A 14,532-nucleotide genomic window follows, 5' to 3' on the forward strand; every position below is an offset into this window, starting at 1 on the left:
AGTGTGCTCCTCAGTGGCTAAAAGTTTTCAATATTTTACGTGGGCTAAAAGGGTTCTAAGATCAAATTAGTTTGGAACACCCGAGGGTAACTAGAGTTCAACAGTGTTCTTCAGAATATCTCAGAACCTTTATAATACTGACATACATTATCAGACTGCCAGAAGAATCAAGTCAAGGGTCCAGTGCATCCTAAACTTACTGGGACTTGGAATCCTTTTTGTCTACTGAGCATCTTACGGGTCGTATGTTCCCTGGATGACATTTCGACAAATGCTGGTTTAAATCATTCTTGGGTTTTTATTAGTAAGCGCAAGTATCTGAGAGCCCTATTGATAGTTATTGGAATGGATGAAGAATGAGTAGGGAGTCACAGTAGTGAAAGAGGGAGACTGACTTTGGCATTAGACATACTGAGTCTGAGTCCCAGTGTTCCACGTCTTAGCCACGTGTTTCCTGGCGGGTTACTTCATTTCTCTAACGTGGCCTCCCCAGCAGTCAAATAGACTGCTTATATCAACCGTGTGCAAAATTGTAGATCCTCAGTGTGTTCGAGGGGTAGTTGGTATGAGCCTGGCACAGAGTGGGCCCCCTCTCCATTCTCTTCAACAAGTCCAACACGTAGGCTCAGCCAAAAGAATCATTCTAAGGGAAGCTCAAGTTCATTCCTTTGTTCATATGGTGAGGGTCAGCTTCTTGCAAAGCACCGTATTCTAAGAGGCCTTATGATCTGGTTAAATTCTACTCAACAGAATTAATGTAATGTTAGTGCCGCCCAAAGGCATTCTGTTAAGACGTGTCTAGACTGAAGAAAGGGAATTCTTTACCAAGGAAGGAAAAAGTAATTGTCCTTATTTTTGTCCTTCTAAGGAAGCTATTTTTTGGAAAACAGAGGTTCTCAAACTGAGTTGCTCTCTTCCCTCTGAAGCTACCCTGGTGATCGGCAGCCACTCATGCCACGTCTGGAAGTCATCAAGGATACACTGAACCTGCCTCTCATTTCTTTAGGGTCGACAAGCACCCCCAGCGGCTTATGGTACAACTTCATTGAATTACCCTACCACGGGGATAGCATCAGCATGCTGATTGCGCTGCCGAGCGAGAGCTCCACGCCACTCTCGGCCATCATCCCTCACATCAGCACCAAGACCATCGACAGCTGGAAGAGCATGATGGTGCCCAAGCGGGTGCAGGTCATCCTGCCCAAGTAAGTAACTCCTTTCCCTAAAAGAGAAAACAGCAGGAGGAGTGCTCAGTCCTTGAGAGAGGGATCGTGTCCATTACCAGACCACACAAGGCTGAAATACGGCACATCACGAAGCCCATTTTATTTTGCAGAAATCAGCATGGTGGGAATACAAGGCTGTGTTTTTTTTAAAGTTTGTACCTGCCCCTTCGCCCCCCCCCTGCCCCCCGCCCGGTGCCTCTAATAGGGCAAAATAATGACAATGGAGAAGGAGAGAAAGCAGCCTGGCCTTTGAGCCTTCGCAAAACCACAAGCTCACATGCCACTGCAAAGCTTTGAGCGTATCTCATTCTGTTCAAAAGACTGGAAAACGTGCATATCATATTGGTGTGATGAAAATGCACTAAAGTTTAGTAGTGTGCCATGTGTCTTGATAAGGAGTTTCATTTTGGTTACCTGCATCTTAGTTAGAAGTTGCTAAAGACCACGGTCCAAAATCTAGGTGGTAGGAAAATATTTTGAAACCACCCAGGCAGAATTCTTACATTCCAGGCAAGTTTTTTTTTTTTTCTTCTGTTATACTCTGAACATATAATATAGGTAGAATTTGAGCTCTTATGACTTGAATCCAAGGGAAAAGTAATCCCAAATTCTGTTTGAATCCTAAATTTCTAAAAGGTCGGAGAATGCTTTGCCTAAATCTGTGAAAGACGTAATGATGTCTCCTTTGTATGAGCTTTTTAACATTAGCGTTCTGCCAGTCCCTAGGGCTTTTAACCACCCAGGTTTCCGTGGTGGTGGCAGTACCTTCCAGTTCTAATCGTTTTTAATTTCCAGCCACTGAGTTAAGAAATCAGAGTACACTGATAATAAGTACTAGTAATCCTCCCAAGGTTATTTTTTGTTATAAGTCTTCACACAGGCAATGCTTGATATAAACGAACAAGATAGTGACATTGTACATACAATTAGGATGGTAAATTACCTTTATAGCCCATCTATGATGAGAGTCTGCTCACCTACTCCTGCTGCCCTCCCATAGGATGCAATAAAATCTGGTAAAATGTTTTACGTTGATAGGTTTAATAGATGACATACAACTGGCTGTAATGCCAGATAGCCTACAAATATCCAAGAAACCCATACTGTACCCAGATCTCATCCCATGACACCCGTTCCTAAGGCTTGTTCTCATTTTAATAGTTAAATGCTTTTAGGATCCCAACATGAACTAGCAGGGATGTATCTCTTGTCTTTTGACCATCCCCAATCCCAGTAAGATGGTAGTTCTTACAGCATCCAAGACGATGGCTCTTTGGTTGGACATGGGGGAGAACTATAGATACTGCAGAGTGCGAGACGCTTGTCAACACCCTGCTTCTCCCTGTCGGCGTAAGAGAAGATGCTCCTGAGTACCGAAATAGGGAGCCTGTTGCACATGAGGGTGAGAACAGCCCTGCTGGCCGTTTCTATATGTGCTGCTTATTTCCCCAGCTAAGCGTTCGAGAGATGAGTTTTTCCGTACTTAACCTGGTATTTAAATTTAGGGATTAAAATTTACAATACAATTTAGACTGCTGTTCAGAGCGTCCTTAAAAAAAAATCTGTCGATAAACGTTTTTCCACTGGCATCGATTATATCTTTTTGTATCACGTATAGTCTAATGATTGTTTCCGTCTATTTTCTGCTTTCATGCCAGGTTCACAGCCGTAACCCAAACAGACCTGAAGGAGCCACTGAAAGCTCTTGGCATCGTCGACATGTTCGATCCATTAAAGGCAAATTTTGCAAAAATCTCAAGTACGTTCAGTTTAAAACTTATCCTTCAATTTGTGAAGACTGTGTTATAAACTGAGTCTCTGATTTATTCAGAAAGTAAAGGTCAAAATTAGGAGTGTGTTGCCTTAAAACTCTCCACAGTTTAATGCGATCTGTTACCCAGTGATGCCATTGACCCTTAGTCATTTAAATCATCGTAAGTCAGCCGTCCCTGCATTTCACATGTATGTTTGATGTGAAGCCCGAGCGACTCTACACAGTTAAGGAAGTATTTTGTATATTGTCTCTATTACCTAAAAATTTGGCTTTCAATTAGATATTAGTTTGTTTTTTTTTTAACGCAAACTTTTTTCCTGTGTTTGCAAAATCAAGATTGGGGAGCACGTGGTATATCTAAATAAGTGTTTCGGCATTAATCTGGGATACTATAACTTCAAAGGAATCTGATTTGAATTTTTTTTTTTTTTTTGCCAAAACATCCAGGACATAGCTGGTATGATTTTCCTTCACCTGCCAATATAGGTACCTTGTTTTGGGATTTATATTTGAATGGTCAGTCCTTTGTCTTTTTAATTTGGAGCATAACAGCCTCCTTTCAAAAAAAAAAAAAAAAAGTCGTGGCTTATACATTATTTGTCCTCCACTTCGTACTTTTCCCCTTGAGGAAGAATTCATTCATTACCAACCTCGGTTAGTAATGAACACCTACATGCCTGTCCTGGGCATAAACTCTACTCCCCCGGTTGAAAGGGCAGCTCCATGGATGTCCCGATGCCCTCAGCCCTGTTAACCGAACGCTCATGCCTACCCAGTGGCATTCTCGTCACGTGGGAGCTTCTTTAAAATGCACGGTCTTGGGTCTGACCCAGACCTGCTGAATCAGAATCTTCACTTTACCATGTTCCTCAGCCCAGTGACGTTTGAGAAGCACCGTTTTTACTTGAATTTCCCCTTCAGGGTTATCCTACATAGTGTCCTACGTAGTGTCCCCGGGAAGCTCACAGGTGTTCAGAGGGGAGACCAAGTGCTCGAAGTCGTCCCGAGAAGTTCCATTTAACCTTGGAGGTGACTTGGGCCCTGCCATAGAGCCTCTCACTCACCATCGGTCAATCACATTACCGCCGAGCATCAGTGCGGACGCCTTAAACCCAATGACGCAAAAACCACTTTTTCCCTTTGCATCCGCACTTAACGTCCAGTCAAGGCCGACATGAACTTCCGTTCGCATTGCCCCTGAAAGCTGCGCCCAGCGGGCGCTGCTGGAATGGGAAAGACGTGCTGAGAAGGTGCGTGAATTCGCGAGGAGGAATTGCACACGAGGGTTAGAACAGCCCTACCTGCCGTTCTCATTTGAGTGTGGCCCGCCGCACAGTCCAGACTCTTATATTGGGTTCTCTTCTCTCACTACTATGCCCACAAGATGAGTGGCTTTAGTATGAGAAGCCAGCAGTTACTCAGCCACTGACTAGCCATGTGATCTGAGGGCAGAGTTTTTTTTTTTTTCAACACCCTGGGCCTCAGTTTCCCCATCTGTAAATGCCATCTGAAATCCTTCCTGGATCTGACATCTTGTACATGAAAAATAATGTTGGCTTGCCGCTTCTGGAAAAACGGGCTTCCTTTTTTCAAGCCCCTCTCTTTTAATTTTTTTCGTAAAATCCTTAGTGATCAGAGTTGAATTTCCAGAAACACTAACATCTCTGGGGTCTGGGGCTGGCCCCCATGACGTGATGTCACAGTTCACTCAGCAGAGACAAATACACCGCAGGTGACAGTCATCCTCACTCCTTTAATCACTGGGACTGTAAGAAATCGTGTCTTACACCTTTTAAGAACTGGAATTTGCCATGGCTGAGGTTAAACAGCGAGCCTGCATATCAAACATACGCTGTTTTTGTCTTATTTTCTGGAAACAGGGTCAGAAAATCTTCATGTTTCTCAAATCTTTCAAAAAGCAAAAATCGAAGTCAGTGAAGATGGAACCAGGGCTTCAGCAGTCACAGGTAAGCCGGGGCACGTGGTGGGGGCGAGGGAGGTGGCTGGACCTGGCGTGGGAACCAGGCGTCTCTGGTTCACACATCAGCCTCCACCCGGGCACTGTAGGTTGACCATCGGGAGACTGTGGTGCATTTAGACAGGTTAAGGACCTGTGTCCATGAAGCTCAGAGTCTGTTTCCTTAGAGAAAGCACTTCGATGAGAGAAGTTCCCCTGGGATGAGGGTCGACAAACTTTCTGTAAACAGCTAAACAGTATGTAGGTTCCGCTCTGTGGGCTGTAGGGTCTCCAATTCTGCCATTGTAGTGAGGAAACAGCACAGATGATACAAGAAATGGGTGTGGTTGTGTTTTTATTAAAGCAGGATCTGACCCGTAGACTTGGCCTATGCACAGTCATTTGCTGAACCTTGTTATTGGCAAAAAAAAAAAAAAAAAAAAAAAAAAGTCCAATCTTCAGATTGAAATTAAAGTAATAGCAACTACAAATAGGAAAATAGTCAGGTTTATCCAGGGCGAAGTGAAGAATTAGCACTCAACTGTTGAATTACAGCAGGACTGTTTTGCAGCCTTTCTTGATAATTAGAACATCCACATCTGCTTTCTCCTTGATGGCTTATATAATGAAGGAGAAAATAGAACCATCTTAAGTTGTTTTTGTTTTTATTTTTTTTTACCCCATAATTATCCATATGAGGTTGGCTGAATAAATAAGACCAAGCTTTGCAGCTCATAAAGTGAATATCTTAGCTACATTTGTAACTGGGTCAGATATCTCTGGTTATTAAAAGGTACCATTTATACCCACAATAGACAATTTATTACCTTTCTAAAATAACAGTTCAATTTTTATTCCCTTAGAATAGCATTTAAAACAAAGACCTAGAATAAGAGGGCTTGGAATTTTCAAGATGCCTTTTGTCTTTTCTAGGTGATTATAAATGACATCTAAATTTTGCCAAAGTCCCAGACCACTTTTGGTAACTAGTATACTAAACTGTCAACACTGGCTACATGATTTGCAGGGCCCTAAGCAAAATAAAAATGCGGAGCCCCTTGTTCAAACCTTACTAAGAATTTCGAGACAGCAGTGGCAGAGCACTAAACCAAGTGCAGGGTCCTTGTGAGTGTGGGGGGCCCTGTGTCCCCGCCCAGGTCACGCGCCTATGAAGCCAGCCCTGCTATTGGAGCCTGCAAGAGCTGCCGTAACAAGTTTCAGAGACTGGGTGGCTTAAGCAACAGGGATTTACTTCTCACGGTTCTGGAGGCTGGAAGTCCAAGATCAAGGTGTTGGCGGGGTTGGTTTCTCCTGAGTCTTCTCACCTTGGCTTGTAGATGGCCACCGTCTCACTGTGTTCTTTCCCTGTGTGTCACATCCCTGGGGTCTCCCTCTCTTCTTGTAAGGACACCAGTACTATTGGGTCAGGGCTCCATCTTCATGGCCTCATTTAAATAAATACCTCCTTAAAGGCCCTGTCTCCAAGTACAGCCACACTGGGGATTAGGGCTTCCATATACAAATTTTGAATGGATGCTATTTAGTTCATGACACCTGCTACCCACTGAGCTGTTTTTAATAGCCTTGGGATGAGTGGTTCACCCCAGCATAGCTGCAGATGTTTCTTTTGTAACCCCAAACCCAAGTCGTTAATGCTTTCTGGGGTTTGAACCAGAGGACCGGGCCCTGTTAGCAAGCGTAGGGCAGTTACGCCTGGCACTACCCTCCTGCAAGGCCTTGTCACAGGCATATTAGATTGGAGCCACTCTTGGTAAGCATGGCAGAGTAGGCACGTGTAAGACCATGAGCCTGAAGAAGTTTGCTTCGTAAGGCCAAAGTCTGCACCAGATGAGCTGATCCACAACATAGCAGGTCCCGCATGAGTGACGTGTTTCCCAGCGCAAAGGAAACCGGTTGAGAGCGGAGCTGGGCCTTGGCGTATGGAAGGGATTTGGATAGGCTGAGAGGACCAGGGCCTTCGTCAGGAAGGCAGATGGTACGATTAAAAAAAACAGCCGATAGCGTGAACACACATTGGGTGTTAAGTGGCAAACACTGTTCTAAAGGCTGTAATATGTTTGGTCATTTAAGCCTCATGGAAGCCTTATGCGGAGTAAATACTTTGATTAAAGAAGATGGTGCTTGTGTGGAATAAATGAAATGATAAAGATAAAGAGCCTGGCCCACGGTGGGCGTCCAGTAAATGGGGACATTTGGGCCTGTTGTAACATGGCCAGCCTGTGGGACAGGAATCAAGTGTGTCCTCGCAAACCAGCATCGAGGATCCATTGGGCCCAGCTGCCTTGCCGGCCTCGGGCTAGATGTACAATGTGTTTCTCTGTTTTTTTCCATAGCAGCAATTCTAATTGCAAGGTCGTCACCTCCCTGGTTTATAGTGGACAGACCTTTTCTATTTTTCATCCGACATAATCCTACAGGTAAGCAATTCTCCTCTCCCATTGTTCACAGACTGTGAGAATTCAGAAAGGTGTGTTGTTATAGGTAAATCCAACAGTGCTACTTTCAGTCTGTTCCCCACGTGGCAACGATCACAAATGCCTCAAATAATATAACCACTCACCTTGAAAAGAGAGGAAAATCAGGCCGTGTTTACTGAGTGTGATGGAATCTTTTAAACAAGGACAAGATTTTGGTTTGTTCTGATTTATTTTATTTTTAACATACAGAGAGCTCTGCAGCCGTCTGGGGCACTTTTGGTGTGTGTGTGTGTGTGTGTGTGTGTGTGTGTGTGTGTGTGTGTTTTACAATTGCAGTAGTTAAATTTTGCAAGAAGCTAGATGTGCTCAACCTTTGTAAGCCCACTATGGCTACGACCTGAGAACTGTCAGCTCAGTTGACCTTGGCTTTGAGTCATAGGTTCAAACGTGGCTCTGTCCTTCAGTTTTAACTTGAAGGATAATAGTCATTTCTGCCCCTTCATACGGTTTTGAAGAATAAATAAGATTATCTTTGTGGAGAAGGCGGTATCATGTTGAAACAGAGTAGAAACTAATAGATTTTAGCTTTTACTTTTTTTTTTAATCGATAATATGAGCTAGTTCTTTATCCTTTTGTCTCGTTGCATCTTTGACATCATAATTAGTGTTCTTCCAAACCGAACGGCCCACTGTGGGATCCTGTAGCCACATGTGGCTATTTCACTTTAGTTTTTAATTAATTTAAATGAAATACAATTAAAAATTTAGTTTCCTAGTCACACTTGCTCTATTTCAAGGGCTCACTAGTGACCAGTGGCCACCATCTTGGACCACAAAGGTGTAAACCATTTTCATCATTGCAGAAAGTCCTATTGCACAGCACTCCTTGGGAGTAATAGCTTAAACTGAGCCCAGGGACCATCCCTTAAATATGCCTTCCATCTTATTTTAAAGACTGTCCTTAACAGTTATGCATTGTTTTCTTTTAACTCCGTAGGTGCCTTCTTATTCATGGGGCAGATAAACAAACCCTGAAGAGTATGCGGAAGCAAAGCACCAAGCCAACTTTGCTATGAAGGGGAGACTCTGCCTACATCTTTCATAGTTCTGTTAAATATTTTTGCACATTACTTTCTTTTTCAAAATTAGTTCTTAGGAACAGAGACTCGATGATGCAAGCATTTCTATTCTGGGACATGTTTGTTAAAGGGGGCAAAAAAGGGCTGGATGGCTGGAACATTGTACTGAGTACTGAGTAGAAAGGCTCCCAGATGTCTAAAAGATTCTTTAAACTACTGAGTATTTACTGTCCAAGTCAGGATGTTTGTTTTGTTTCGTTTATATGTGTGGCTTTTCAGAAGAAATTGAATCAGTGCGATGGGGGTGGGGAAAGACATTTTATGGTAGCTTTTACTTTTTTATGAAAAAAATATTATTGGCCTTTTTAATTCTTTTTGTTGTTGTTGTCTCATCCAAAGTCTTGATAGTAAGCATTATTTTGGGGGTAGAAATAGAAAAATCTCTAGTCTTCTTGTGTGTTTTTGTTGTTCTTGTTGTCGTTGTTTTATATAATGCATGTATTCACTAAAATAAAGTTTAAAAAACTAATGTCTTGCTAGACAAGGTTTGCTGTTGTGCAGTGTGCCTGTCACTACTGGTCTGTACTCTTTGGATTTGCATTTTTGTATTTTGTACAAAGTAAAAAATAAAGTATTATGAGTAGTAAAAGAAAAGAAAAAATCTATTTCTCTCCTGTTTGAAAATATAACAAAAGAAATGAAGCCTTTGGAAAAGAGTTCAGCTTCTTCTAATAAACCTTTGCATTCAGGCAATCAGCAGAAAACCCGAAACCCTGGCTTTCTCTACCCTTTTTGTCTAATCCTGGAAACCAAACACTGTTCCCTGCTTCACCACTTCTCACTTTGTAGATCACTTCCGACGAATAACTATCTCCATAAACCCACCTGGAATCTCAGCTGCCGTTCACTCAAGTGAGGGCGAGTAGTCTCATCAAAAGCGGAGATTTCGTAGCCAGCTCAGAAAGAAAGGCTGGGGACCACTATAGTTTGGAAATCTAAGTGAATGGTAGATGTGTCATTGATGTTAATAAACGAGAGCATTTATTTTTTTGAAACGACAAGTCTTTTTTTTTTTTTTTTTTTTTTTGTCCTTTGTTTTTTTGGAGAACTTTGTAATTCTAATGTGCTAATTTTTTGTTTGCCTGTTTTTTTTTCCCCCTAATGTCGTAAAGATTTTGGTAATCTTTCTATATCAGAATGGTTTAAAATATTTCTTTTCCAAACTTAAAAACATTTTTTTTCACCCATGAACTGTACTCATCACTCTTTATACATTAAAACCTCACCTTTAACACTCCACCAATTTGCCATTTGTAATTCCTTTTTTGTCAGGTGGGTTGAGCTTTGCTGTCTGCAACTATCTGAGTATGGATACTTTGGTTAACCATGAGAAAGGGGAGGAAGGGCTGTTGTTTCCCTCACTTAAGAGTAAATACCAAAAAATTATTTTGAAGGGTTATCTCAGACCACTTGTACTCTAGCAAACATGCAAGTATAGTTATTAATGCTTTTTAGAGTCAGGTTTACTGGTTTTCCAGTTTTCCAATCCCATTTAGTTACATTACTTTGGATAGTTTAAAATAGGAATAGTGTTCGCATTAATCAGAGAGTTACACACTCCATTTATTCATTCATTCAAATACCTCCTTTGCACCAAGTACTAGGGGTACAGAAATGAATGTATCCTTACCCTAAGTAATCTTGGGAGAGAGAATTCTAGCACATCAAGGTATCTAATGGTTGGGGGTGTGTTTACAAGTGAGGGAAGCAGGATCCAGTGGGCATTGGTCCAAGAGAGAGGACCGAAAAGTGGCTGCAGGGCCAAGCCTAGCTCCTGGGCTCCTGACACCAGCACTGCTCATTCCAGAAAGGACCAGAAGCATCTGCCTAAAAGAGTGGCCCCGTTATATGATACAGATAGGCAGCTCCCCAATAATAGAAATTGGTCACATTTTACTGGGCACATTACATTGTGAGGTACCTGTTCCCATTTCTGAATGCCTCTTCAGTGTATTACATAGTAACGTTTCAAATTAATGGTATACAGAAGTTGGAAATATGTCATGGAAAGATCATAATTTTAAGGTTCCCAGACTACATAGTCTCTCACTTGATCCTCCTGGTTTACTTTTTTTTTCCAGCTCTTCCCCAGTCAATACCCAGATTCTGACCCTGACCGACTCTTAAAACCTGTTTATAATCTGGACTGGAGGTAAATTTTCCTCTCAGATTATTCTTTTTTATAATTCAACATTTATCTTTTGGCACTTGTAAGTCAATGAGTCTGTTGGCCTCATCTTCAAAATAATAAAATTTATGGAAACTGCTTGAGGAAAGCTGGAATAGACTTAAGATATGGAGATTGCCAGAAAAAAATTATAGACCTGTGGTAAAAGGTCATGTTTTTGCTGTGATATTGTGATTTATAATATGAAATATGTATTTCGTCTTCTGGCACAGAGCTCCTAAAACCCTTGGAACGTCCTAAGTGCTGAGAGCTACAGAGGTGTCTTCTGTTATGTTAATGAGTTGACTTTTGGAAAGCTCCAAAGGATGGGGCTGGTTGCTAGAACCAACCATATGATTGGAGAGCGGGAACATTCAGTCCAACAGCCCTGACCCAGCGGGGAGAAGGGATCATGAATGGCGCTGAAGGTTGAATTGATCGCCAATAGCCGTTGAGTTATCAGTTTTGCCCACGTACTGAAGTCTCCATAAAACCCCCCACAGGATGGGGTCAGAGGGTTTCCGGGTTGGTGAGCTCATGGAGGTGCTGGGACAGTGGCTGGCACACCAGAGAGAGAGCGTGGACGCTCTGTGCCCTAACCCCATACCTCACCCTACATATCTCTTCCATCTGTCTGTTCCTGAATTATATCCTTTTATAATAAACCAGAAGTCTAGTAAGTAAAATATTTCTCTAAGGTCTGTGAGCTGCTCTAACAAGTTAATCGAACCCAAGGACAAGTTCACGGGAAGCTCTGATTGAGAGCCAGTTGATGAGAAGCATAGATGATAGATAACCTGGGCTTGTGATTGGCAGCCTAAGTAGAGGGTGATCTTGTGGGCCTGAGCTCTTAACCTATGGAATTTGATGCCATCGCTAGGGCAAAAGCATCAGAATTGAGTCGAATTGTAGGACACCCAGTTGGTATCCAAGAATTGGTGGTGTGCGCTGTGGGGGGAAGGGCACGTGTTGGAAATGGGCGTCAGAATCTTTATTTCCTAGGGAGATATTTGAGCAATTTATCATATAGGTTAGAATGCCACATTGAGTTTGGACAGGAGACAGGCTGCTGTTTACCTAAAGTAACAAAATGGTAGACCTGTGAAAAGCTGAGGCCAACAACCAGTGAGGTCACTCTTGACACTCAATAAGATGAGGACTTTCAATTCTGCCTAAGACACAATTGAAAAAAAAGAGTAGACATTGACCCAAATGAGTTGAAAGCTCTATGGTCTTTGAGTCCTTGTCCTAAAGGGAGATGATGACAGATGACCTGAGAAAAATGCCATTCGTAAAAGAACTTTACGAAAAGACACCAGGAAGTTGCTTTTGTACCAGTAACCCTTTTTTCTGAAAATAAAAAACTGAATGACACTTGAGTTCCACATTAAGGGGTCTAAGAAATTGAAGTGGGAAGGGCAGGGATTTGCTCTGAACCAGCAGGATAGCAAACGCCCCTTTCCAAGGACTGATCGGTGGTGACCACTAGGGGGAGAGGCGAGCACTGGGTAAGCTGGGGGTGACTTCTATGTCCTCAGCTTCCCAGGAATGCCGGAAGACTCTGTGTTATCAGGAGCCAACTTCGAGTGGCCAAACAGTAAAAAATACCACTGGCTCCCAAGCCCCATTTCTTTAGCGATTCTCCAAACTGCCCCGTTCGTTGGCCCTCTCCCACATCTTGAAGAACAAAGGATGCATACGCTGTGATTTAAGGGAGAAATTTGCTAGATGAGAGAGCTTGGATATGATACCAGGTACACTGTCAGTGTCTGCAGATGATTGAATAAGCTAATACAATGGAAGTGAAAATCTCAATTTCTTAGTGCTATGTCTCCCCCATTTGAAGTTTATAATCCCAGCTACCAGAGGTAAAAGAGAAGGGTGACAGGCTTTGTGGTTTTTCTTCCTAGGCAAGAAAATCCCAGGACCAAGAAGCGAGACCTAGCGGCGTGCTGTCAGAAGCCCTATAGACATCATTGTCAGGTTAGTTAATCTAAGGACAGTCTGCTGATTGTTGCTTGTATTTTTTTTTTTTAACTGTATTGTCTACTGCTAATTTTCTCCTGGCCTTTACTGACATGCTGTCTCGCTGTAGAGACACTGAAATCCATAAGTTACGTAGAGGAAGCATCATCAGAAAATCAGGGAATCATATCCTCGGACTAGAAACCTCCTTCTCTAGCTGTCCATGACATTACTCGTCTCTTCTATAAAACTCACTAGAACAAACCTATTAGTTCACTTTGCAAGTTTTATGAGCAACAGATGAAGTCGGAAGGTATTCTGAAAATAATCAAATAATGGAGCTCTTTCTCAAAAAGGGACTGAGGTAATGTCTTTAATTTTCTCGATTGTCTTTCCCTCAGAAATTTTTCTTAAAACTCTCAGTCTTCTGTTAGTGATCATTAATTAACAGGCAACCGGACCCAGGAACAAGAGCGAGAGAGTGTTAGTGAAACACAGACAGCACTAGTACCAAACAACTGTTTTCCAGGAGCGTGAATGCTTGTGATTATGATTTTTGATTGCATGAATGTCCTCCTGGAAAAATTCTTAGTTCGCAAGATGGGACTCAATCTGGCAATCCCTCTTGGTATTCTACAGAGAGAACCGTGGCTTCCAAACATTCTCATGGCCTTTACAAACTGAGGTTTGGGGAGACCGCAGAGGGCAGCTGAGAGGAAAATGAAATGGGCGTAAGGACGCAGACGTGGGCAGCGTGATGCCAGCTGGGCGTTTTAGATGGGCACTCCTCAGCCGGGGGAGGTTGTAAGCTGATCCTCCCCGCCCCTGCCCTCATGAGAATATCCACATCTGGTTTTACAAACTGTCAACAGACACTAAGATTCCCTGGCCTCTGCAGTGCATTTTCTTCCATCATCAAAAGATGAAGATAAGTGGGAAGTAGCATAAAAATCTTTTAAAAGTTTTATCTGTGGAAGCCCTACTATTTTCACTCTTTCCAGTAAAGATAAAAGAGCTCAAACATCCAGACCTTGGCACCGGAAGTGACTTGTTCATACGGGAAATTCTCAACCTTACATGCTGAGGGAAGACAGGTGAGCTGGTTTCTGCAGACATAGTCATAGGATGCTAGAGCTGTAGAGGGCCTAGAAAAGTCATGCTTCACCGCAATCACATGCCCTGTTCATACATAATCTTTTCTGCATAGGGAAAAAACGCAGTGTCTCCCAGAGGCACTTTGCACGCTATTTAACTCTGAACTGGGACTAGGACACCACCTTGTGGCCAAAGTCTATAACAAACATTCTGAACACAATGAACAGCCCCTATTCCGTTCTTAACTTGGAAGTTTAATAGTCCGCTTTCTCACGACCACAAAAAACACTTTGAGAATAATAGCCCCTATTTTATATACACATATAATAAAACCATAATATTTACTAAAAAGAACAAGCCTTATTTAATTGAGTCTGTAGCCATCAATCTTAAATTTGGGGCTAAGAACTTTTTTTTAGTGCCATTATATTTTGGGCTTTGGGAACTGGAGAGTGGGAAAAGGTGAGAAAGGCGTCAGAATTTCAAAGTAAATGACTAATGTCTTTCTCTGGTGCCAATTCAAGTACAGAATTTTTACATCCTTTCACATACCTACTTCTACAGTCGTTAACGACTGTCTTCTTAACATGAATTAGACCTTAGTCGAAAAGCCATCCCTCCAAATGATCACTGAATGCTCTTGGTTACACACCCCTTGTGACAACATCCTCGAAACCTTTGTGTTCCTCTTGCCCACACATCAAACTTATGTAGGATTTCTTCTCACAGAGCAGATTAAATAGCTGTCCAGGTTGGTTCCAAGTTTCAAAC

The 14,532-nt window shown here is 42.4% G+C and overlaps 1 protein-coding gene across 3 annotated transcripts in view; it reads left to right on the forward strand.

Moving 5' to 3' along the window:
* Positions 1-9,135, forward strand: part of SERPINE2 (serpin family E member 2) — a 55,577-nt gene extending 46,442 nt beyond the window's left edge. For 2 of the 3 annotated variants that reach the window (XM_036236988.1, XM_036236987.1), the window contains exons 5-9: positions 1,007-1,205; positions 2,885-2,985; positions 4,881-4,967; positions 7,312-7,395; positions 8,393-9,135. In XM_036236988.1, coding sequence (XP_036092881.1) covers positions 1,007-1,205; positions 2,885-2,985; positions 4,881-4,967; positions 7,312-7,395; positions 8,393-8,430 — 509 coding nt within the window. In that variant the 3' untranslated portion in view covers positions 8,431-9,135. The remainder of the gene's footprint in view (positions 1-1,006; positions 1,206-2,884; positions 2,986-4,880; positions 4,968-7,311; positions 7,396-8,392) is intronic. The other variant, XM_036236989.1, reaches the window with a different exon arrangement.
* Positions 9,136-14,532: the final 5,397 nt, after the last annotated feature.

Source organism: Rousettus aegyptiacus, unplaced genomic scaffold, assembly GCF_014176215.1.
Source record: "Rousettus aegyptiacus isolate mRouAeg1 unplaced genomic scaffold, mRouAeg1.p scaffold_m13_p_2, whole genome shotgun sequence".
NCBI classification, from domain to species: Eukaryota; Metazoa; Chordata; class Mammalia; order Chiroptera; family Pteropodidae; genus Rousettus; species Rousettus aegyptiacus.